The sequence below is a fragment of the Marmota monax genome, unplaced genomic scaffold (genome assembly GCF_021218885.2).
Source record: "Marmota monax isolate L192 unplaced genomic scaffold, Marmota_monax_Labrador192_F-V1.1 WCK01_AAM20220418_F8-fsc00230, whole genome shotgun sequence".
In the NCBI taxonomy this organism is placed as follows: Eukaryota; Metazoa; Chordata; class Mammalia; order Rodentia; family Sciuridae; genus Marmota; species Marmota monax.
In genome coordinates this window covers 1,273,827-1,298,706 of record NW_026693365.1, presented here as the reverse complement: position 1 = coordinate 1,298,706, position 24,880 = coordinate 1,273,827, and the positions used below count along the sequence as shown (strand labels likewise).

The following is a 24,880-nucleotide window of genomic DNA, read 5'->3' as shown; positions in this document are numbered from 1 at the left end:
GGAGGCCTCCGCCTCCTGTGGTGGCTCCTGAGGACCAACTGCTCCCCAAGCACTGCCACCACAACTTTTTTTCTTAAGGAGCTGAGAGAAGGCCCAGGGGCCAGGGCAGAACCCACTCGGAGCCCAGTGCTCCTGAACCCAACCAGGATCCTTGGCACAGCTATAGCACCTGTGCGGCAGGTCCAGGAGGGCCCAAGTAGGATGGAGGGGACCATGTCCCCCATGGCTGCCTCAGACAGGACAGAGGCCTCTGTTCAGATCCTGCCTGTGGCACCTCCTGCTTCAACCCAACGCTGGCCCAGGCACCCGTCCCTGCTTACACCACTCACTCACCCCGAGTCTAGACAGGCTCAGTCAGAACCTCAACAGCTCTCCAGGAAGCCCCATCATGGCACCCATACCTCACAAAGTTTTTGGTATGATTTCAAAACTACTTCATTGCCTATGTAGCCACGCGTCACTTAATAACAGGGACCTGGTCTGAGAAATGTGTCATCAGCAATTCTGTCATGTACACATGGCACAAGGTATACTTCACAAACCTAGAGAGTAGAGGTGAGTCCCCAGACATGGCTGCTTGTCTCGACCAAGAGACGCAGTGAGCCGGAGGGGCGTGGGGAGGGTTCCTATTGAAATTTGTTGATGATAAGTAGGAGTAGACTCTAAACAACAATAAAAAGTCTAGTGCTGTAGAAACATGAACTAGGAATGGCTGTCCACCACGGCCAAGGACCACATGGGGCATCTGTGTGCTAGACAGGGGATGGGACCAAGGGGCCCTATTTATTTTGAAACAAGGTCTAGCTAAGTTTCTTAGGGCTTCACTAAGTTTCTGAGGGTAGCCTCAAACCTGTGATCCTCCTGCCTCAGCCACCTGTCCCTGGGATTGCAGGTGTGCACCTCTGCACTTGGCTGTGCTATACTTTTGTAGGACAGGCAGCACACAGTAGGTCTGCTTACACCAGCATCCCCTCAACTGTGGGCAAGGGTTGTACTGTGACATTAGGCTGTGATATCACTGGGCAATAGGAATTTTTCAGCCCCATTATAATCCTATTGTCCCACCGCAGTATGTCACTGACCAAAACATCACTATGTGGCACATGGCTATATACAGTTAAGCTTTTTTGTTGATTATTACATAAGTACAACAAACGTGCCACCTGGGATTTAGATAAATAGCTTTAATGTTAAGAACATGAACGTTCGTTGACATTAATGCAGCTGTTGTTATTAAGTGATCACCAACATGATGATGAGACCCTGGCTGTCTCTCGAGAAGTCCTGATGGTAAGAGGCATGTGCTACTGATCCCGACAGAACCATAGCAGGGGTGTGCAGGTAGAGGAGACCGCCCAGCGCCCCTCACCTTTCATCCACGTCCTGGAACAAGCAATTCGGAGTGTGTGTCGTGGTGAAGATTCTCTTCTCAGGAGGAATCCTAGGAGCTGAAAGGACAGAAGTTTGCATAAATTTCTGATTCTAAGAATCACATATTGAACGTAGTTATATTACAAGTACTAGACAACGCCACACAGATTCACAACAATCAGCAGCTAAAGAAAAATGCACCGTGCACGTGGAACAACAGTGCCCACCACACAGAGAGCAGAGCAGGGCTCTGGCTGATGACCACAGGCAGCCGCCCAGCTTCTCTGGGGCCAGCCATGGTCTGCTAACGGGGAGCCACCCCAGTGACAGAGCCATGGGGCCCACACAGCGGCTTCCAGCAAAGTGTTACTGAGGCTGTGTCGTGGTTTTTAAGATGGACCTGCAGTGATCTCAACAAAGTGAGTTCAGAAAAATGAGTTACACATTTGGATTCAAAATCCTCAGCAAGTACTTATGTACTGGAGAAGGCCCAGTTTAATGGGGGCCCAGTCTACAGGGTAACTTGCATAAAGGAAGTCATAGAGCCAAAATTTTCTTCAGTTGCCACATCTTTCATTCTTGAAGGAGACTGATAGTCTGGGGAATAACTTGCTGAAACCCACGTACCTGCCATGAATCCTTATTGTGTATTTGGAAGGATACATGGGACTTGTTGAAGAAAGTCACGTACTGTTCATTTTTATTTTTGCTGTGCTGAGGTTTGAACCCAGAACCTCACAAGCTAGATAAGCGCTCTGCCCCTGAGCTACAGCTACGCCCGGAAAGCCACACACTTAAAACACCTTCTATCACACCAAGAGCTGTTTTGCAAAAGTCATCCTTAGCCAGCTGGGTGGCCACACCTGTGATCCCAGCTACTTGGGAGGCCGAGGAGGGAGGAGTTAAAAAGTTTGAGGCCAGCCTCAGGAACTTAGCAAGAACCTCAAAATAAAAATAAAAAATGGCTGGGGATGCGGCCCAGTGGTAGAGTGACCACTGATAACCAAAAAAAAAAAAAAGGGAAAAGTCATCATTGAACACCAAGAGAAGATCATGTCATAGGGCTAGAACTGGATCCCTTCGGCTTCCTTACAGAGGGCACCTGCCTCCCAGGGGTCTGAATCTCCACAGTGAGGACCTATGAGGACTACAGTGTCACAAAGCAGTTGCTGAAGAGGGACCACAAGAAGGTGGAATGACACCCTGGGTCCTCTGGGCTTTGAGGGAGGGATGGGGATCCCGCTTTGGGGCACAGTGGCCTCGGGAGCCATTTACTGGTGAGGCAGCAGCGGGATGACTGGACTGTCATGGGAGGCAGGGGCCTGGGTGTCAGGACATGCTGGGTCCCGGGCTGGGCTCATCACACAAGCTGGCTTGTCCATGGAAGCCAGACGGGTGGGGAGGAGGGGAAATGCAGGTCAAGGTGGGAGGGAGGGACGCCTGGGGTCGAGGGACCGTGGGGTCCTGAGGTGGGCTGTGCTATCACCGCCTGTCAGAGGGACCCATGAGGCTGGGGCGTCAGGGGAAGGATGCAGGGTTGTAGCGCCTCAGACCTGTCAGGGGTGACCTCATATTGTGGACAAAAGACAGAGAGCATCCGTGGAGGGGAGAGGGACACAGCCACGGCCTGGACATGGGGGAGAGAAGTCAGTGTCCAGGTGCCTTCGACTGGGTGGGGAGAGCCAGCTGATAAGTGGGCTGGGGAAGATGGGGGCTGCCCAGGCTGGGGAGATGCCAAGGCAGATGGGCAAGCTGGCAGTCAGTTCCATAGACGCTGTGTGTGACCGCGGTGGGCCTGCCGACTGGACGCGCGCCTCGTCTCGCTGTGGCTGTACCTTCATAGCCAGAGTGCACCCTCTCTGCCAGCAGCAGGCAGCAGAGCTGGCTCTCGGTGCCCGGCCGCTCCTGCACCTGGGCCAGGTAGGGCGTCATGCGAAACGGCTGGTAGTGGATCTCGTTCTCGTGGTTCTCCCCGACACTGTGAAGAGCAGCAGCACGCCTCAGAACCCTGGCAGCGGAGCAGTGCCGCCTGCTGGGGAGCCCCACCCCGCCCCAGAACAGGTCCCAGCGATTCTGTCATCTTCTGAACTAGATGCCCAGCAACTCAAGCCAAGCTGCCAGCTGTGACACCAACTCCTCTTGGGGAGACCTGGACCCGCTGGAGGCAGCAGGGGCTGGCCTGCTCCTGCTCTTGGCTTCTCCCTTGTGACTGTCCCACTGCAGGTCAGAGTCCATGCTCCGACAGGTGAGAGTTTTCCTGTCCTTCTCTTGAGCAATTTGCATTTAAATCAGACCAAAGTGGGGTCCTGAGACCCAATTCCCTCCCAAAGGCACCAGGGTCTGGCCAGGTTGCTCCTGACACCTCCCTGCACTCCTTTGGTCACCCTATTTTGGAACAGGAGCCTACTGAGAACTCTACAGACTGATCAGAAAGATGCACATGCAGACCAAAGGCTGTGCATGCCCCTGGATTCCCAGGGCCCTGGAGTGGGCTTTCTGGGCAACATCTGGCAGGTGCAGATCTGTTTGGGTGATGCTCGCTCTGAGCAGCAGGAGGACTCACCCCCTGCTGGCCGTGCTCCCAGAGTCTGGCACATATTTAAAATGCAGCTTATTCAAGTGCTTCATGTAGACTTTTCAGGAATGCACCTGCTGGGCCTGCTCATGCAGAGCCTCCACCCTGGACAGGGAGCAGGAACACTGGGGAGCCCACAGACGCCACTTAACCCTTCAGCAGGTGCTGAAGATGGAATGCTTACGCCACGTTCAAAGTTAGGAAAGTTGGGAACCAGGCTTACCCCACACGGCAAAAGAAAGACTTCTCCTCCATGCATTCTTGAGTGAAAGAATCTGGGGGAAGAAAAGCCTCAAGTCATTCCTCCTTAACAACTCAATCCAGACGGGGCATTTGTTTCTCATAAGAAGTACCACTAAGAAGAAGCAACAGAACGGAGCTGAGGAATAAGATGCATATCTGCCCACGCACAAAGTGAGACCTCTAAGCCAGAGATTTCTACATAACGCTGCCAACGGGCACACCACCAATTTAGCTCTGGAAGACAGACTGACTGTGTGATGACATTTTTGTTTTGTTTGGTACCAGGGATTGAACCCAGGGGCACTTAACCACTGAGTTGCATCTCAGCCCTTTTTATATTTTATTTTGAGACAGGATCTCGACAAGTTGCTTAGGATCTCACTAAGTTGCTGAGGCTGGCTTTGAACTTGCAATCCTCCTGCCTCAGCCTCCCATGTCACTGTGATTACAGGTGTGCACCACCACACCTGGCACACGACATTTATTTACACACACACACACACAAATGGCCTTAAGCACCGCAAAGCTACATATTTTGGGGGATATTCTGTTCTAACAGAAACAACTCAGGAAATTTGAAAGCTTACATCAATACTTTGTAAAATCTTGTCTTACTTTAAACTTTTAAATATCTAGTAAAGGGCTGGGGATGTAGCTCAGTTGGTAGAGTGCTTGCCTTGTATGCACAAGGCCCTGGGTTCAATTCCCAGCATCACAAAAAGAAAAAAAAAAAAAAACTAGTAAATACGTGAGATCAATTGTGCAACCTCATTAGCAATGAAGAACTGGGTACTTCCATAAGGACTTCAAGAAATTTTTAAGAAATTGTAGACCTTTATTTTTCATATAAGGTTTCCTCTATGTAGAAGAAATGAGGAAAAGTAGATGATTACTGGTTATGGAAAATGATATAAAATTACCAGCCTGGAAAGGCCTCTGGGAATTCACCTGGTTTTCTCTTTAATTCAGCTCATAATTCGGTTGCCACCATCCTAAGGAGAAGGTGCAGGCCTGCACCCCTGTAAATCCACAGGCAGGGTGATCTTCCTCTGTGCCCTCCCCACCCTGACTGGCCTCCTAACTTGAACTGCAAACTTTAGTGTATGATGGGACAGCTGTCGGCCTGGAATCTGGAGAGAAAGCACTACATCTGAAACCAAAAGTTTGAAGCAATCCCTAAGCAAACAGCACATCTGTCCGAGGCTGCCAGCCGCCAAGCTGGGGGGGACATGATGGTGACATGCCTCTCTGGCCCTCTTGCTGGTGGAATGGAAATAGGGAGGAGGTGGAAATCCTGAAGCCTGAGAGAGCCCATCAATCCTAGACCCAGGGTGGTGAGGGCGAGGGCCGAGGGCCCTTGAGTGAGCTGAGATGGATGACCCAAAGCCGCAGACGAATGGCAGATGGCCCTGGTGCAGGGACAGAGCTGAAGCTCAGTGGACTATGATAGAGAGCCTGGGCAGCTCCCAGCCTGTCCACTTCTTCTGAGCCTCTCCTGGCTCCTCAGGAGTTCCTGGTCTTCAGTTCAACTCCAGCTCTGGGCAGTCAGAGCCCATGAGGGGCTAAGTCATCATCAGGAACAGGCAGACAGATGCTGAGGAACACATGCTTCAAAGGGACTTTGGCGGGCTGCCCTGGTCAGTAAACTTGTGACAGGTGGCAGGGAAGGCTGAGGTGGCCGGGCCTTGCCTCTCTCTTACACACTTCCTCTGTGCCCAGCGGCTGCAGGGGTGACACGAGAGCACCGGAGCCCTTGCAGACCCAGTCTTCCCAATTCAGTCTGACGGGTGCAGAAGGTTTCGCTGCAGGAGCGAGCCTGTGGCGAGAGGGCAGGAGAGCGGGCTGGCAATGTGGTGGTGGGGTCAGTGAGGACAGAGACCTGGCCTCACCTCTGCAGTGCCGTCCCAACTTAGGTGGCATCTCAGTCCATCTTCCATTGCTCGCAGAACACCTGATGCCGGGTGCATTATAAAGAACAGAGACTTGATCTTAAGAACTGGCTCTCAGTTCTCAGGCTGGGAAGTCCAAGGGTGCATAGCCAGCACTTGGTGAGGGTCTTGTGCTACATCATCTCATGGTGGCAATATGGAAGGGCAAGTGGGCCTGGGCTGAAGAGACAGAACATGCAGGCAGCCTGGCTCTTGTGGAAACTAATCCAGTCCAAAGAGAGACTCACACCTGCAGAAACAGCACTGATCCCTCTTCATGACCTGGCCACCCTCAAAGGACCCACTTTCCACCACCACCACCACCACCACTACCACCCTGGTCCAATTTCAGCATCAGTTCAGAGGGACAGCCCATGTTCAAACCACCCATCAAATCACCCAAACTCAAGTCCCTCTCAGATGCCACCAACCACCATTCCACTCTCAGTCCCACAGCATAGCTTGCTCCAGCAGATTCAAAAGTCCGAAGCACAGCTGTGAGCCGTGAAGCCAAAGGAAGCTGTGCGTGGGCCATTCCAAAGGGAGAGACAGGCTCCCGCAAGTCCAAGAGCCAATGGCAGGACGGTCGTGGAGCTGGAGGATCATTTTTCCCTCATGCCCAGGGCTCTCCTGGGCATAGGCCGCCTCTACATCTCTGGGCTGGGGTTGCACGGCGGAGGCTCCGCCTGGACGCTCCACTGGGCAGACTTGGTGGAGACTCTGGGGCAGGCTTCTGCCTGGGCCTGAAGGCTTTCCACGGCACCCTTGGACACTATGGAAGTCCAGCCTCTGCTAGCCCTCCTGCCGCCTGCAGAACTGGCACCTCGGGGACACCTTCAAAGCCTAGCACTCACACTCTCCTGACTTGGCAGGAGCTGCACCTGGGCTGAGTGGGAGCAGGGAGGAAAGGCCCGGGTGGCCCTGGGCAGGGGACTTCTGCCAGCAAGGCAGGCCCTGGCATTCTGAGCACTGCTGCAAAGCCAGCCTCCAAGGTCTCTGGAAGATGTCCAGAATCTTTGGGGACTTTCTCCCCTTGTGCTGGTGAATGTCCCCTGGGTCCCTCCAACCCTCTGATCTCTTCAGCTGTCCCAGGCAGGACTTTCCACTTTGTATGTGGTGAGGTGCAGAACTTTCCGCTCCGCTCCCCTTTCCATAGAACCCTTCTGTGGGTAATCCGGACCCTGCTTGTCCCACATGGTGGCTGGACGGGGCCAGGGCCGCCTGAGGGCCTGTTGCTTGGTTTCCTCTGCAGACACCCGTTCATCACCCGTGGCTCTGGCTTTCCACCAGCTGCGGTGTGAAGAGACTCCCACCAAGTTCTTTGCTTCTCTGGCCGCTCGCCATCTTGTAAGGTAGTCCTTACTCCACCCAGATCTTGCCCATCAGCCCTCACCACGCATGTTTCATCTGCTTCTGCTCAGGCCCACGAGAGGATGGCCAAGCCCTCCCGTCCCCCAGCCTTGTCTTCTGGGCCCACACCAGCATTGCCCTCGATGCTCAGGCTTTCCCAGATTGCACTGCACAACTGCTCCAGCCACTGCCGGCTACCCACTTCCAAAGCTGTCCTCCTATTTTCAAGAATTGTTATATCATAATGCCTTGCTTCTTGGTACCATTTTCTATTGCTGTAACAAAATACTTGAGACTGAGTGATTTATGAAGGAGAGAGATTTATTTTAGCTCACGGTTCTGGAGTCAGGGAATTTCAAGAGCATGGAGCCAACATCTGCTTGGCTGCTAGTGAGTCCATCAGTGCTGCTTCAGATGCTGGCAGCAAGCACAAAGGCAAGAGGAGGCCAGGCAGAGACAGCAGGAGGGAGCAAGAACTCGCTCCCTGGAAAGGCGTCAGTTCCTCCCAATGACCCATCACCTCTTGAAGGTCCCACCTTACACTACCACAGTGACAAACCTCAACGTAGTTTCAGAGGGGACAACTCATCTTAAACCACAGCAGGCGGGGACAGGTGATGGGCATGAGGAGGGCTGGAGGGGAGCAGGCAGGAGAGGCCCATGGGCAGCCAGGCCAACGCTGGCTCCAGGGAAGAAAGGTGGGGCGCCGACGGGCCAGGGAGCCTGGGTGCCACACCTAGAGAGCCAGAGGTCTGCACCCAGAGGGCCTCAGCCGGACTCTCAGGCTGCCACCACGGCTGCTTCACAGACACACCGCGTCTCCCCGCCCTCTGCCTCGCAGGCAGCTTCCAGCTCCAGGGAAAACGTTATTTCTAACACGCTGCCATTTTTGGAAATCTCTCTAGAATTTACAAAAACTTTTTTTGTTTGTTTGTTTGTTTGTTTCTCCAAATTTACTCTGAAGAGACAGAGCTCTTCACCATTCTCCTATGGCAGAGTGGGCAGCTGGCAGCCCCAGGAAGGCTCCGTGGGTGTTCTCCCCGCAGAGGTGAGGAGGAGCCAGCCCCCACCCCGGGGACACAGCAGTGCCCAGGTCTCACCTACTCCGCCGCACACGCTCCAGGGCGGGAGCTTGCAAGGGGTGGTGCAGCTGTGGAACACGCTGACGTCCTGGGGCGCCAGGAACTCCACGAACTTAGCATCCCCAAAGGCATCTCTCTTACAGCGGAAGATGGACATGACTTGGTCAGAGATGTACAGGATCTTCCCAGTGACCAGAGACACGGCCACAGCAAACATATCCTGAAAAGGAAAAATATGACCCCAGTGACCACAGCCAGACAGGACTGGACAGTTGGTCAGACTGGGGGCCGTCAGACTAGAGTGAGCTGGCTGGGGCAGCCAGATGGCGTCTCTGGGCCTCGGCCCTGGCCAGCCCAGCTCTGTTTCCCTGTGCCCCTGTTGGGGTCACCATGATGTCTGAAACAACACAGCAACCATAGAAGCAACCCCGGTGGCCGGCACCCTGGCAGTGCCAGGCATTCCACTGGCTGGGACATGGAGCTCTTGAAGCCTGTGTGGGGTGACCTGGAAGGTGGAGAGGCAGCCCTCCTCTCTGCTCACCGGCCTGTCTGCTGGGGCTCTGGGGCTCTGCACAGGAGCCACCTGGCCCTCAGGGCTCCGTGACAGGCTCCCTGGGGGTTAGGCTGGAGGAAGGGGATGGGAAGGATGAGGGAGCCCTGTTGAGGCCAGCTTCACCCGATTCCAGCTCACGCTGGGTCTCCGTTGGTCCTTCGGTCCGGTCCCACAGAACCTGCCTCCCCCAACATTCAGGCCCACCTCCACAGGGCTCAGAAAACCACGGACCAGGGCTGGGGCGGGGGTGCAGCATGTGTGAGGCACTGGGCTTGAATCTCGGCCACGATTTAAATAATCCAATAAAATAAAGGCTTTATGTCCATCTGCAACTAAAAAAAATACTTAAAAAAACATGGACCACTAAGCCTGGGCAAGTGGACAGTCACCAAGTCTGTCTCCTCATGCTGAGGACATGAAAACCCGGACCCCCAGCGTGGGAGCAGCTGGGGTTCTCTGACACTGGAGACCTACGGGATGGAGTCCGCCAGGGATGAGGACAGAGCTTAGGGGAGAGGCACCACCGTCCTGGAGCCGCGGCGTCACCCTCCTCTCTCGAGGCGTGGACGTCCCTGCTGTGTGCCCCGTGCAGGACTCACCGCGTTCTTCAGGATGTACTCCGAGGTGACACCCTCCACCTGCGCCACCGTGTAGGAGGGCACGCCTGCGCAGCAGGGCTGGCTGTCGCTGGACATGAGCAGCTGGAAATACTCCTCATTTGCTGCAGGAGAAACAAGGTCGCACTCAGCGGGCGAAGCCCAGTGAAGGCACACCCTTGCAGTGGGACGGTCCTTTCCTCGAGTGACAAGTGGGATGGACGCAGACAGTGGTGACTGGACACGGAGCTCCCAAGCCGCACACCCTGACAAGCCGTGCTAGGTGCTCCCCTGAGCTCCGTCAGGCCTTCGCTTACAGAGCTCTACAAAGCGACTGATACCCCGTCTTATTTTCAGAGGTGAGACTGGGGTATATTTTAGGAAAGTAGATACCTACATTCAAGAGAATGGGAGCAATCTCCAGACAGGCACTCGGAAATACGCTATTTAAAATAATACGGGCACAGAGTTCTTTCTCCAGAAGGGCCTTAAATCATGAAGCAACATTGATTTTTCTACGTGGGACAGTGGTGGCAGCCCCTGCATCTGACCCCTGGTGTGGTCCATCAGACGCTCTACCTAGGTGAAAAGGGGGCCGGGGATGTAGCTTAGTGGTGCAGTGTCCCTGAGTTAAAAAAAAAAAAGAAAAAGCAGGCGCAGTAGCAATGCCCGACTGTAAGGATTGCAAATGGGATCTCGGCCAGAAGCGCCTCCACCTGAGCCCACCTCACTGGCTCACCCAGTGGGCAGGGCCTATCCCTGGGCATCACTGCCCACAGGCTGCAGCAGCTCCCCCTCCAGGCAAAAGCTGAGGCTGCGTTCTGGAGTCTGACGGAGCAGGGCTTCCTGCAGTGGGATGCGCCCTTTGGACCCAGGGCCACGGTATCTGCCTTTCACTTCTCCACCTTCTGAGTGTGCTCTCAGACCAAGGTATGAATTGCTGCAAACGTAGGAAACTTCTCGATCTGGCAAAGCTCCCAAGCTCCTAAGTTCCTGCAGATGCCAAGGAGGAAGGTACCCAGCCCACACGTTAGCTGAGAGCAGAGCGGCTGGGCAGATGCTCCACCTCCAGCTGCTCCCTCGGGAACAGGAGCCCTTCCCCAGGCAGGCAGCCCCAGGGCCCCACCTTCCACGGTGCCCAGGCCCAGGGGCAGCAGGTGCCCTCACGCTGTCTCAGGCCTGCCCAGCACTGACTAGCAGCAATCTCACTCCGTAGACACTACATTAATTGTCACAAAGAGACCGCGGGCTCAGGGAGGGGAAGACGCGGGACAGAGGGGCACACCCGGAAGCGGAGCCCAAGTGGGAGGGCAGAGGGGCCTCCTATACTGGCTCAGGGCCAGAGGCACCAGCCACCTGCCAACTGCCAGCAGAAGCCGTCCAAGCGTGAAGCTTGAAGGCGTCCGAAAGACGCCCCCCGCCCCCCAGCTGCTGGCAACAAGCCCTGCTCACTGTGTGCTGGGCCCAGGACAGCACCAGGAGGGAGCTACTGCCCCACTGGGCCTCAGCTGCCCGCTCTGTCTGATGCGTGTGTGAACACGCAGGGTCCCCTGGCTGTCAGCCCAAGATATGACAGTGAGCAAAGGTGGAATAGAGTGACCTTCACCCAGCACCACCTGGCCTCCCTTCCCGCCCCAGCAAGATGCTACTCTGTGCCTACTCGTTACGATGGACCCACACAGCTAAGGATTCCTCAGGGGTCAGGGGCAGGCAGTTTCACTATGACACAAAGCGGGAGCCCAGGCTGTGACCTTGGGATGCTCACGTGGACACTTCCTCCAGGACTCCTGAGTGCTCTCCTAACAATGGAGAAAACCAGACGCTGGAAACTCACAGCACTATCCCCAGCAGGGGAACTGTGGCTTCTGGGCCTCTCTGACCAGCAGCTACAGCGGAGCCATCCTTGGATGAGCCAGTCAGGGGCCTTGGGCTGAGCTGCTGGCTATCAGGCCTGAGGTCCAACAGCTGGTGCCCAGCACTTGCCCAGCATTTCCTGACTGTCCTAGAGACAAAGGCACCTGCAGCCACTTGAGACCCAGAGACGAGGACCCCACCTGATGGAAGGCTCAGCGTGGGAAGAGCCAGAGGAGCACAGGCTGACTGGAGGGCTGGGGCTGGGAGCATCTGGACTTGGTGGTATGTCTATGGGACCTGCAGCAGGTGTCAGGGACCCCTGCACTGCACCCCCGAGGAGCTCGGCAATGTTCTCACACAAAAGTCTTAGTTTTATTCATCACCAGCCAGTTTTAAAAGCTCTTTCATATTTAATTTCTTTACTTTTTTGAAAAAATATTTTTAGTTGTAGATGGACACAATGCCTTTATTTGACTCATTTATTTTTATGTGGTCTGAGAATTGAACCTAGCGCCAGGCAAGTGCTCTACCACTGAGCCACAACCCCAGCCCTCATATTCTATTTTCTGATATAAAGTCCAAACGTGTATAAACGGGAACAGGACCTACATTTTGGAGGCCCCCATGACCATGTGCTTATGATGGTGGCCCTCTGCCCTGCCTCCCTCCTTCCTGGTTGAAATGACCACAAGGGCAGAAATTTACACATTTTTAAGTAAACAGGGAGTGCGCCACCTGAGTCCGTGAAATGAGCAGCTCTGAGATCTGGTGATGCCCTTCACACCTACACCTGTAGGTGGCAGGTCCTCAGCAAAAGGCTGAGAGGTGCTTTGCTTTGACTGTATTCTGGCCCATGGCGGCTCACAAACTGCAGGTGACGATCTTCCTGGACTCAAGCCATGATCCCAACACCACCTCCCCGTCAGAGTCTAGAAGACGCTGGACTCTCCTGCACGGGCCTGACGCAGCCCAGGTCAGCACCGCTAGCTGTGGCACACAGATGTGTCCTGCCCTACCTGCTTCTCCCCTCTGAAAGCCCACCACCACAGGAAACTTCCAGGAGCGAGGTTCCGTTGAGCTTCCCCACGATTTTATGATTTCCTTCTGCTGCTTCAGGAGGGAGTGTCAGAAAGGTGACACACCTGAGGTAAAACCTGGGTTCAAACCTCGTTTCCCAGCGGAGAGTGGAGGTGTCAAGCAGCCTACCTTTCACCTGCTTCACGCTCCTCAGGGCGTACTTCAGGGTCGCCAAGGTGCTGGCCTTGCCCTTGGCCTGCTTGTCCGTGGGGAGGTGGACCTTCAGCTCTCTCAGCGTTCTTACCAGCTCTCGGTGTGTGTCTGCTTTGGCAGGCTGCTCGCTGCTGTGGAGCCAGGAAACAGAGGTCCGTGTGAGCTTCCCACAGTCCTTCCCTAGGAACCACGGCCTGGGGAGCTCCTGGAGGCCCTGCGGGGGCTCAGTGGTCCCTGGCCTACCCTCCATGGCCACCACATCTGCTAGTCACGACAACCACAAGTGCTTGCAGAAGTGCCAAGTGGTCTGCTGGGAGGTGGCTGCCCTGACCCTGTGAGTGCCGGAGCCCCTCCAGCTACCACGAGGCTTCACCTTCACAGGAAGGGCTGCTGGCCAGCCCACAGTCTGAAGGAGCAGACCTTGTCAGTGGGCTGTGCCCCTTGCCTGTCCCACAGATAAAAGAACTACATGGTGGGGATGACAGAGGACAGTGAGTGGCTTCCTGGACGTGAATGTGAACCACGAGCTCAGAGAAGAGGAAGGAGAATTTGTGAGAAGGGTCTTCATGCAAGATGAAGAGGTGAGAGGCAGACTGGACACCTGGACAAGGCCGATGGGGCAGAGGGCAGAGAGAATGATGGAAACCAGGCCCTGAGCCACGGTGGGCCTCCATGCTCAGGATTAAGAGCAGGATTTGTCCCAGAGGTGATTTACAAATGCGTGTGCGAATGAGGAGGATAATTTGTTCCAAATATCCCCAAAGAGGGAAGAACGTTCCTGATGAGCTGCGCAGCACGCAGGCAAGGTTGGCTCAGAGTAGAGCTGGGAGGGGCTCCGCGTGTAGCCCACACAGAGAAGCCACAGGGACAGTGGGTGCCTGGGTAGCCAGGGAGCACCCAGTGCACAGGGCATGGTCGTGCAGAGCCTGGAGGAGCCCTGTCACCCCCAGGCCTGACCTCCAGTGTCAAGTCTTTAGACTCCTCTAACAAGTGTCCTTTGGGGGTTCCGGCAGGCCTCACCTTTGGCCACTGGGCAGGGGAGGGTGGGGGCACTGCCCTGGGGCTCTGTCACTGCAAGGCCAAAGGCACCAGGGCTGCAGAAGCCAGAGGTAAACCAAACTCAGCAGCCGTGTGCCTCCCCGCTTCCTCCCTGCTAACCGGAGGAAACAGGCCCCGTGACACCGTGGCAAGAGAGGGTTACATCATGAGGTGGGGTGGCTCAGTCGCAGAGCGCCTGCCTGGCACACCAAGGCCCTGGGTTCTATCCCCAGGAGAAAAGGAGGAGGGAAGAAGGAAGGACAGGTGAGATGACAGCACGGCACCTGCAGACACCAGGGAGCCGGCCGAGAGGAGGGAACCAGGGCAGAGGGCCTGTGCGTCTCCCATGTGGGGGGCTGGCCGCTGGCTGCCCCTCCCAGAGCTCCTGTCCCTGGTGTCTGCTGTCATCAAACATGAGAAATGTATTGATGACAGCGGCTGTCACTGTGAGGAGGAATGGACCCAGTTCATTTTAATAACTCTGCGTTAACAGGATTTTCAGAAACCTTGAAAAACTCGCACACCATGACTGAAAGGTGCGAAATCGACCCAATCACAGGGCGATGAGACACACAGAGACAGCCACGGGTGCGTGGCCTGCGGCTGACTGACCTCTCCCGGGTGTTGGCGGGCTCCACCAGCATCCCCAGCTCCTTCCCGTTGTCCTCGCAGTCGCTGCCCTGTGAGTCCCGCCCCATGGAGCAGTTTTCATTCCCACTTGAGCCACTGCTCATGTCCACATCTTCCTGGAGCAAGGCCTGGCTTGGCTGGGGGTCCATGAGCTCCTTGGCGGGGTCACTGGTGCTGGGGGGAAATTCCCCAAATCCATTCATGTTGGGCTCCAAAACGAAGCTGGCAAAGACAGGCACATTCCCAAGCATTAAGAAGAGTATGCAGGGTGACCGCAGGGGGTGACCGCAGGGGCCAGCGAGGGACACAGCCCCTGGCACCTTCCTGCACATCCACCTGGAACAGCAGCAGTGGAGATGGACCATGCCCACTCCTCCACCTCCTCCTGTGTCCTGAGCACCCACCTGGGGCCAGCTGCACTGGACCCTCAGCCCAACACCGAGGCACCCAGGGCCTATGGGAGGCAGACAAGAACACCAGCAGCCACCAGCCAGCAGGGGCGAGGCTCTGGGAAGCACAGTCATGTCAAATGGGACGCAGGGCCCAGGAGCTGCATTTTATAATCTCCCCAGGTGACATGGAGCAGCTGCGTTCGACAATCTTGGCCATCCCACATGGCAAGTTGCAGACCAGCTGAGGGTGGGGCCCGTGGGAGAGGTGAGGCTGGTGGGGAGGAGAGGGCACCAGGAGGCCCAGGCCCAGCAGGTACGCCGCCCCCCCCAGCAGCCAGGGTTCCCAGCACCGCAGAGAGCTTGGGTCTGGGACAGAGACCTCTGAGAGTGAGGAGCAGTCCTTACACCAACCTGAGTTGTTAGGAGGCATGCAAGCACCCTGAGCACCAGAGCCACGGGACTTGGCTTGCATGCGGAGATGTCCGCACAGCTACACGACAGAAGCTTCACCTTAGGTGCTTTGGGGGCAGATGTGTGGAGGGAGTGGTATAGGGTAAGATCAGCACCGAGGCTGCCACAGTAATCCTGGTGACTGACTGAGGGGTGAGCGGTCAGGGAATGTGTGGGAGGGGGACTGGTTAGAGGCAGGAGGCCATGAGCCCAAGGACGGGAGATGGGAGATGGTTAGATGTCCCTGGGCAACAAAGGCATGACCCAGGAGGGAGCTTGCAGCAGGACCCAGGAGGAAGCAGACACCCACTCAAGCTGGGTCTGAGGAGGCACGGGCCCGCAGGGTAGGTCAGGCTTGAGGAAACCACCAAACTGTGAAGTGGTGAGGGCGGGGAGAAGCTGTCTTCACCTCAGCCCAGGGGGACTAGAGCAGGGGCAGGAGAACCCAGCCCCAATGCGGCCTCCAGGAACAAGCACCCAACTTCCCTCCCCTGCCTCCACGCCACCAAGCCTAGGAAGCCCAGGAGGAAGGGGCCTGCGGGCTCTGGCTTGGTGGGTGGCAGCACCATGGGGAGGTGCCCTGAAGGCAGAATGTCCCCTGCTTCCTTGTGCTCAGGGAAACAAGCCAGCAGGAATCCACACCGCGTCTTAGTCCCACTGTGAGCACCCTGTACCCTGTGTGCAAGGAGCTCCAGGTAAGGAACTTGCCGGGGCGACAGACTGGCCCGACTCTGAAGGTGACTCCTCCATCTCACCAGGGTCACTAGGGCAGGGCCTCCTGCCATGGCCCAGGCTCAGAGGGTTTCCCAGTGCCTGACTCTGGCCCGGTGTGGCACTGTGTCCTGCACTCAGGCCTTCCCAGGGCAGAACAAAAGGAGGGAATGGTTTTTGGATTCCTCTTCCACCCCTTCCCTCCAGAACCCACACAAAATGAGCAAGGATCATAGAGCCGTGGGTTTTCAGCAGCCCAGGAATCTCATGGGATTTCAACTATTTGCCGCGAAACAAAGGCGCGCCCCGATAGTTGAAGGTCAGACGGAAGCAGAGCCGAGGACAGCCACCCCGAGCCTCAGCTCTCCGCCCTCAGGAAGCAAGCGCTGCAGACCCCACTGCCACTGACAGGAAAGGAGGGTCTCCAACAGGACCTTGCAGAGAGAGGGTCCAAACCACCCCGGGCCACAAGCAGAGGCAGGTCCCCACAAGGGCCCAGGAGGCTGCACCACTGAGCCCCAGCGCCTTCCCTCGCCAGCACCTCCTGCGGAATTGCCCAGGCGTGGGGAGAACCCAGCAGGCTCAGGAGGCCTGTCTAGTTCACAGGCACAGGCAAGAGCCACACAGGGTGCTTGAGAAGACGCACAGCAGGAGGAAGAGATGGCACGTTGGGGACAGCACTGCGCCCCTCCCCTCCTGGACAGGAGCTCACGACAAGACGGGCTCAATGACGCAAGCAAGGAAGGAGGAGAAGGGCCACAGGCTGAGGCGAAAATGCCACCCGCATGGTCGAGGCCCAGGGACGGGAATGAAGGAGACGGCCCAAGCAATCAGGACACTACAGGTAACGGTCCTTTCCGAAAGACACGGACACAGGACACGGAGACAGAAACCACTATGAAGGACGCCCGTGAAGAAACCGTCCTGAGCTGATGACGCCATGAGCACCAGGCAAAATGACAGTGGCCACCATCCTGATGTAACTCATATTTTCAGGAAGAGAAGAAAAAGCCACCAGCATCAAACAGGAACAAGAGGTGGCCTTGGAGGGAGGCAGAGGCGCAGCGCTCCTGCACATCTCTTCTGGTGTGCGGTGCCCAGAAGTGAACGTCCACGTGTAGCTTTGAGAGGACACAGATGGAGAGGGAGGAGGCTCAGCCAGGGACGCTGGGTGTTGGGTGCACACAGCTGGAGCTCAGTATCTGGAGTCATTATGTCCAAAAGACCAGCATCGTTCAGTTAAGACAAGGCCAGTGTTCTGGCCTCGTCTAGCACTTGGTGGAAGTTCTACTACTTCAACGAAAGAGTGAAGGCTGCTAACTCTCGGGAAGAGGAAGACAAAGTCCAGATTCTGTAAGCCCTGCCACAGGGGAGCCCCCAAAACATGTGAACTTGTGGGAGGTGCACAGCCCAACAGCATTAAAAGAGTTCAGAGGAAGAGACTGTTTACCAGCAGGTCAGAGGTGTGCTAGTGAGGAAGGACGCCAGCCTCAGTGCTCAGAGTGTGTCCCAGAGCTTCTCTGGGGGGACTTGAGGGCACCCACCCCACTTGTCCATCACACAGAAATTCCCGTCCCTGTGCACAAGCTATGTGAGCACCGTGTGGGGTGCAAGGCCTGGAAGTGCCGCTGTAGGAGCTGCCTGCAGCCATCAGGCCACCAGCCACACGACTGCCCTGGCCCTGGGCCCAGCCTCAGCTCCCAGCCGGGCTCCTGCTCCACCGCTCGGCTCCAGGAGGAGCGGTTCTGGTGGAAGGAGCACTAGCTCACGACCACCAGGCAGGTGCTCAGAGCCCGGCTCTGAGGTCTGCCCTCCTCTGGTCTCGCATACTCCTCCAGCCCTTGACCTTGACCTTGGGGCTCTACAATGTGCTGCTCCCTCATGCCCATGGCATTCTCCTGCAGACACCCTCATTGCCACATCACCGTGGCTCCTTCTCGTCCCTGCTCTGTTTGTCCCCTCCAGAGCACAAGCTGCACAAGGGCAAGAGCACTGGGTGCTCCTTGCTGGACCATGGACCTGGCAGATGCCGCTGCAGGCGTAAAGCCCAAGATGCCACGGACTGTGGTGCACTGGCACAGAGGACAGTGAGTGGGAAGACGAGATGTGAACCACCAGAAGGACGCTACAAAGGCCAGGGCATGCCCCAGGCACTGCCTCCTGCGCCTGCCTGCAGCGCTGAGGCCAGCCGCGCAGGTGCAGTGGGCACACTCCTGCCCCTGGGCCAACCTTCTAGTGGGTCACAGAAAGGCAAGAGGAGCTGGAGCACACAGGTATTTCTGGGTGCGAAGGGGAAACCAGCAAAGCAGGCAGCAGCCAGGACACTGGAGGAGGGGGCAGGGCGGGGAGTGTGGTGCCCTGCGTGCAGGAGCTACTTGGCAAGACCTTGTACCTGAGTCTGCAGCCACTGCTCCTCCCAACCCGGGGACACCCAGGGGCCTCCTGGCCTCACACCTGCAGTGCCAGAGTCCCTGGCTCCTTCCACCACACAAGGACTAGGGTGGAGCCCCACACCCTGAGGTGGCCTTGCTCCCCAGCTGCCACCAAAGGCCCCATGAGGAGGTGCAGGGAAGGAGCTCGCTCTGAGAGCACCTGGATGGACTGCGGGGAGCCAGGGCTGGGGGCAGCGCCCCCCCATCCCTTCGCCTCGCCTTTCTTTTTGGACAGCCTTCTGATGAGGCTCCAAGGTGCTGAGTGGCCAACTGGGTATTTTATGAGGCGAGGCATCATCTCAGGAGGGTGTCACCTGTGTGCCACCAACGAGGGCTTCCCCCTTATTTCTGTTACTTCCCTCTGGCCACCCTGTGATTGTACGTCCCAGTAAAGTTCGGACATTTAAGGTTCACCCAGAGTCGGTGTCAAGGGGACTCACCTGGCAGACCAAGAGCGTGGGCAGCTGGAGAGGGGACGCTCTAGGCAGAGGACGGCAAGCACAGGGTCCCCAGGCAGGCCAGTGCCCAGACTTTGGGAAGGGTGGACAAGGCTGGAGCAGTTCCAGGGCAGGAGGTGATGGGCGGGGGCTTTACTCGAGTGAGATGGGCCCTGCTGCAGAGTCCTGAGCACCGGGTCTGCCTGACACGCAGGGGACTGCAGGGTGGCATGAGGGGCCAGCAAAGGTCTTCCTTGGGCTCTCACTGAGGTTCCTGGAGCCGCTAAGGGGCTGTCCAGGGGTGCTGAGGGCTTTGTTCTCTCCCGACCCCTGAACATCCTGGACCCCCACCTCATCCCCACAGCCCCCCTCCAGATGGGAAGGAAGTCTGTCCTTTCTGCTGCGAGAGGGTTAGGAAGGCGGCAGAGGAAGGAAGGGCAGGTGAGTGAATGGCCCTGGAGGGCCAGGGTTCAGCTGGGTTTCACTACTTCCTGGGTGTGTAATCTTTCTGTGCCTTATTTCCTCCTCTCTAAAATGGGGATAATTGTTCATGCTTGTCAGGCACAGTGGCCATGCCTTTAATCCCAAGATTCAGGAGGCTGAGACAGGAGGATCCCAAGTTCAAGGCTAGCCTCAGCAATTTAGGGAGGCCCTGTCTCAAAATATAAATTAAGAAGGGCTTGGGGATGTTCTCAGTAGTAGAGAGGTCTGGGTTCAATGCCCAGAACCAAAAAAAAAAAAAAAAAAAAAGTTCTAAAACAAAGTTCCTGTCTCTTATAGGTGACTGGGATTAAGGGGAAAAAAAAAAAAAAAAAAAAACCTAAGAAAGTACCTGAGTAACTAGAGAAACAGCTGGACCACAAAGATGATTTAAAGGACAGAGAGAGAGAGAGAGTTCACTGGCAGGGAGCTGTCTCTGGCTTGGTTTAAAGGACTAAGAGTTCAGGGACACCCCACCCCCCAGGCAACGGAGCTGCCTGTAGCACCCTACACTGCCCCGGGTTCTGCATGAGCTCCTGGGGCTCCAGGCTGCCCCCAGGTTCCAGTCCCTGGGAACCTGTGTGAATAGGGTTCGTTGGTGCCACGAGATCACCTGAGGGGAAGGATGCATCTTTTTGCAGAGAGGGCTGGGCAAGCCTGGCCAAAGCGGGAACAACAGACCAGGCCATGGGCTGAAGCCTGTTATTCTCGCTCTCAAATGGACCCAGCTCATTTTTCCAAGCTGGCAGAACCGACCTGCTGGTCCAAGCAGACTTACAAATGTGTCCCCAGTACTACGGGGGCCACACTGCCAGACCCGGGTGGGGGTGCTCTCTAAGGGGGTGCAATGGGGTAGAGGCCAGCCTGGCTGAGAAAGGGCTGGCTGGCTGCCAGCCCAAGAGGTCCCTTAATGCCCTCTTTACACACACACCCCCGCTGGTTCTACCCCCAAACAATGGTCAGACTAAGAAGCTGGGCTTGCACCCTGACCAGGTCATCTGGCCACATCCGTGACCAGACAGAGGCGATCAAGAAAGTACAGTCAGGGATGAGATCAGGATCTGGAGGGGAGGGGAAGGGGGGACCCTGGGGGTATCAGCTGCTGATGCTGGCTGCTGGGTTCCTGGGCTCAGGGCACTGCCCTTTAAGTCTCACGGCCATCCATACCTGACCTCAGGCCTGCAGCCACCTCTTCCTCCCAACCACCACCAGGATACATAGTTAAACAAAAAGAACTGGAGCCGCGCACGGCGCAGGGGATTCTCCTGTCAGTCCCTGCCTGATAGGAGCTGCTGGTGAAGTCAGAGCTCAGCCAGCAGTTCAGCAACTTATGTGATCACTTCTTTGAGATGGAAGTGCAGATATGTAGATTGTAAGGTCAGAGCAGGATGCATGTCCCTGAACTGAACACACCCTTGTGACCAGCCTCCGCCTCCATCCCTGCCCCCAGCCCAATCCCAGAAGCCCACTAGCCTTCTGGCTTCTCAGAGCCGGCCCACTCCGCCTGCTTTCCAGCATTACATAACAGGCTCAGACAGCTTGTGCTGTGCGTCTGCAAGCCCTGCGGCATTTACAACCCCAAATATTAGAACATGTTTTCTACTTCCTTGGTAGAAGCCAACTCCCTGAGGCCAGACTGCTGTAATCTGGAGAAAATGTTTGTCCTGATAAATAAACAGCTGTGTTCTCCATGGAGACGGATGAGTAACTGCGATCAGGGCTATCCAAATATGGAGGGGAAGAAGGCACAGGGGAGAGGCATTGTCCAGGCCTCCCTGGGGCTCTCCTGCATGCTTTTAAAACCATAATAATGCAAAGTAGCGGCCCCCAGGCCTCTGTGTTCAGGGACTGCAAGTTGGTGGGTTCTAGGGAGACTGGGCATTTGCTTCTCCTGTAACTCAGCTGTTCTTATTCTACTCAGCGTTGAAGCAAAAGCAAACAGGTCCTGATTTCTTCCGTCACCCCTAGGGAGAGCATGTGGAGCCCTTCAAGGCTGCAGGGGGGCCATAGCACGGCTGGCTGCTTGGGTCACCCTGTGGTCTTGGCCTGTCCCCAGCACTGCTGCTGCCTTGCTGCTCCCTGTCTGCTCTAGGCTTGGGAACACAGGGACTCCTTTGCTATGAACGTGCATACAATGAGCATAAAAACTTAAAGGAGGGCCAGGTCCCCGGAGGGACGCTCTGGGCCCAGGGGGGGACCAGCAGAGCCCAGTCGGCACTGCTGGTTCTCCCCGGGGTCTTCAGGTGGGCCGCTTCCCACAAGGGCAGGGCACAGAGGTTTCTGCACACAGTGGGGCTGAGTTTCCAGTTGACTTCATGGAATATGGTGATTTTCCAAAGAAAGAGCAAAGTCTGGCACGCTGCTCTTTCTTTGACTACTCGCTAAGAGGTCCTGCCAGACACCCAGTGACCTTCCTGAGCTGCAGCCCTGCGGTCTGTGAGGCCTGCTGAAGTTGCATCATCACTAACAACAGGCCTGCCTCCCAGAAAGTTCGGTGTGCGAGAGAAGCAGCACAGATGAGAGGAGCCTCCCCTGCCACCTTCTAAGCACAGCAGATAGCCTCACGGGGGCATCTCATGACCCCAAAGCAGGCGTGGGCCAGAAACCTCTCCTGGAAAAATCATCCCTAGGGTGACAAGAACCTAAAACCCTGGAGTCAAACTGGACCTTGGAGACTGCCTAATTCAAGGCTCCCCAAGTAGATGAGGAAACCTAGGCCCAGGGCAGAACTCAGTCACCCAGCAGCAGCCAGACGGCTGGCACAGGTCTCTGCCCGCACTCTAGTATCGACAGAAAGCTGGGGCTGCACTAGTTCTGTATCAATGAACCACATCAAGGTGACAGTGTCACAGACATCTGTGAACACCCACAGCATCATCCCTACACAGCAAGACACAAGCTACCACTTAGGAAAAAAAAGAAGTCCCATGTTCCATTATAATGCACGATTCAAAAAGTGATTAGCTCTATGCTTAAAAACCGCTTTCAGTCACAGCCTTCAGACAGTCCTGTGTCCTTCTTAGCCACACTCAGCCTGGGACCAGGAAGCCCAGGTGGGTTAGGGTGGGGACCCCCTTCAAATAAGGGAGATCAGTGAACTGGCTGTGCCAGGAGGGTCCTGCCATGGTGACTCTCGGGGGCTCTAAACATTTGGGGAGCCGAAGCTCTCCTCCCAAGCACCAGCCCTCTCAGGACCCAGGACCCAATCTCAGGCCTCTTGCCCCTCTGGAGGGCACGCTGACCCAGGGTGATAGGAAGACCCCAAGGGGCCTGGGCCTGCCGTGGTGTGCACCTGGCTTGCTTTGCGTGCGTGCCTCAGTTTCTTCTTCTGTCAAGCCTAGGGGTTGCCCTGGCTGATTTCCAAGGAGCCTTCTGCCTCCCTTGTTCTCTGAGTATGAATCAGCTCTCCAAACTGGTTCCTTCTGTGTGGGTTACAGAAACCCTGGCAACCAAGCTGTCATCCTTTACCCTGGCCTTCCTGGAGAGGGAGCAGGCCACCGCCCGCCCCTCCGTGCCTGTACTTGGCAGCCCAGGTACTCCCCACAAGGATGATGTGACTCCTTCACCTCAAAGTGGGCCCCATCCATTCTGGGGAGAAGGAATAAATACACAGTGGCCCAGGACAGGGCAAACTGGGTAAAGGTCAGGGGGTCTCCCTCAGGATTCCCAGGCCTGGCTTTCTTGTCTCTGCTCACCACTCCTGGACCATGCTCACCCATGGCCTGGGAGCAGGAAGCCAGCTTCCCAGGTGGCCGTCTCCAGGGACAGTTGAACTGACTCTGGGTTCCTTCTTCCTCCCCTATGGGGTCAAGGGTGGGGGCAGAGTTGGTTCCTAAAGGAAATCATTTAAAGAACCACAGTCTGGTGTAGCAGTCACTCAGTAGCTGTGTCTTTAGGCAAGTTGCCTGACCTCTCTGGACCTCAGTTTCTTATCTGCCAAACGGGAACACTAGTACCTACCTCGCTGCAGAGTTTTGGTGCGTGTTAATGTCACCGTCTGCATTTTGGGTAAGGCCGAAGATCTGCACACCCCTTCCCAAGGCCGTTCTCGGCCCAGGGCGTCAAGCGGCCCCGAAAGCCTTGGGAGCCGGCGCCGCGCCCGCCAGCCTGTGGCCCGCCCGGCCCGCGGCGGTTACGTAAGCGAGGAGCCGCTGCCGCGACCGTACACCCGCCTGGCAAGCCGCGCCACTCACCGCCCCGCCGCGTCCGCCATCTGTCGTCCCCTGGTCGGCCCGTCGTTCCGTCTGCCTGGCCCGCGCCCGCCGCCGCCCAGAGCAGCCAGTAGCCGCCGCGCCGCCGCCGCCGCGCGGACCGCTGCTGTCACATAGTGGAAAACGTGACCGCGCGCGCCGTGCCCGCCCCTCGCGCCCGCCATTGGCCGTGGCGCCGCCTCATCTGCATATCTGGGAGGCCGGGCCTGCGAGCACCGCACGCCCATTGGTGGCGGCGCCCGTCGCTCACTTTACATAAGACGCACATGGAACTCCATGTTCATGGCTTCGGTTCCTCAATGAAGACGCGTCACGCTTGTGCCACCCCCTGGTCCGCCCGAGTGGTCCTTTCCACTTCCGGCCTCGGCACCTTCCATTCAAGGCGTCCCGCAGCCGGCGGCTCGCAGAGCTCCGAGTGGCGCGTACCACTGCGGCGCGGGGGAGCTGGCGTGGGTCCTGAGTTGCTCCTGCGCACCTCGCGCCCCGCCGAAGCCCAGACCCGTGGGGGGCTTGTCATTTGTGGCGACCAGCAGGAGGCGCGCTCCCGGGCCGCGGGAACCTCCTTGCGGACATCCTTTCTCCACGCATTTCCATTCATTCATCAACTCACTCTCTTGTTCATTCATCGCTAGGCGCTGGAGCTGCCCCGGGGACGTAGACTGGTCGGCCGCAGGAGCTCCAGCTCCTGGTGCAGGTCCACCCAGGCCTCTTATGGACAGGACAGTCAGTTTCCAAGACCTTTCTTATTTTTTAAATCATGGTCGCAATTTTTGGTTTTGGAAATAGGGTCAGTGTTACTGTAAGGAGGTACAAAAGACATAAATAATGTCCTTGTTCCCAAGCACATTATTAAGGAGAAAAGACTGCTTTCTAAAAAGAGAACTTAATCAAGTACTAAATTGGGTGAGGTGGATTACAGATTAACCAGGGCCAGAGCCCTTCTCCGAGGCCCCATGGAGGAGGAAGAACTTCAGGAGTGGGTACAAGGAAAGAGGCGTCTGGAAGAGGAAAGCTTTCCCAAGGTGCAAGTCACAGAGACACACCAGCCTGTGGGCGGGGGATGTGGGGGACAGCGCCAGTGGGTAAGCTTGAGGCATGTTAAACCCCAGTCTCCTGTCCAGAGTGTCAGGAAGGAGAGCAGAACTTCCCCTCTGATTGGAGTGCTTAGGAGCCTGAGACTTTCCTGCAAGCAGTGAACAGCCAGTAGACCCTGAAAATGCACAATATGATGGGGAGGGGAGGCTGGCCTGGCTTGGAACGGCCCAAGGAGCACTAGATGCAGTCCAAGAACCTAGGCCCTGTGGCATCTCCCTCCAC

At 56.5% G+C, this 24,880-nt stretch overlaps 1 protein-coding gene and 1 non-coding gene across 4 annotated transcripts in view; one reads left to right on the top strand and one right to left on the bottom strand.

The window, feature by feature from the left end:
• Positions 1-23,689, bottom strand: part of Per2 (period circadian regulator 2) — a 40,647-nt gene extending 16,958 nt beyond the window's left edge. Inside the window, exons 1-8 of one of the 3 annotated variants that reach the window (XM_058583299.1) lie at positions 23,546-23,689; positions 14,433-14,672; positions 12,759-12,910; positions 9,702-9,823; positions 8,568-8,769; positions 4,170-4,221; positions 3,207-3,349; positions 1,370-1,448 (exon numbers count right to left, since the gene is read on the bottom strand). In XM_058583299.1, the coding sequence (XP_058439282.1) occupies positions 1,370-1,448; positions 3,207-3,349; positions 4,170-4,221; positions 8,568-8,769; positions 9,702-9,823; positions 12,759-12,910; positions 14,433-14,672; positions 23,546-23,565 (1,010 nt within the window). In that variant the 5' untranslated portion in view covers positions 23,566-23,689. Of the gene's footprint in view, positions 1-1,369; positions 1,449-3,206; positions 3,350-4,169; positions 4,222-8,567; positions 8,770-9,701; positions 9,824-12,758; positions 12,914-14,432; positions 14,673-23,312; positions 23,470-23,545 lie in introns of those variants that run through there. The other 2 variants (XM_046456925.2, XM_058583300.1) reach the window with 2 other exon arrangements.
• Trnat-ugu (transfer RNA threonine (anticodon UGU)) lies at positions 4,834-4,907 on the top strand. The gene has a single exon. It is a non-coding gene; the product is annotated as a tRNA-Thr (tRNA).
• Positions 23,690-24,880: the final 1,191 nt, after the last annotated feature.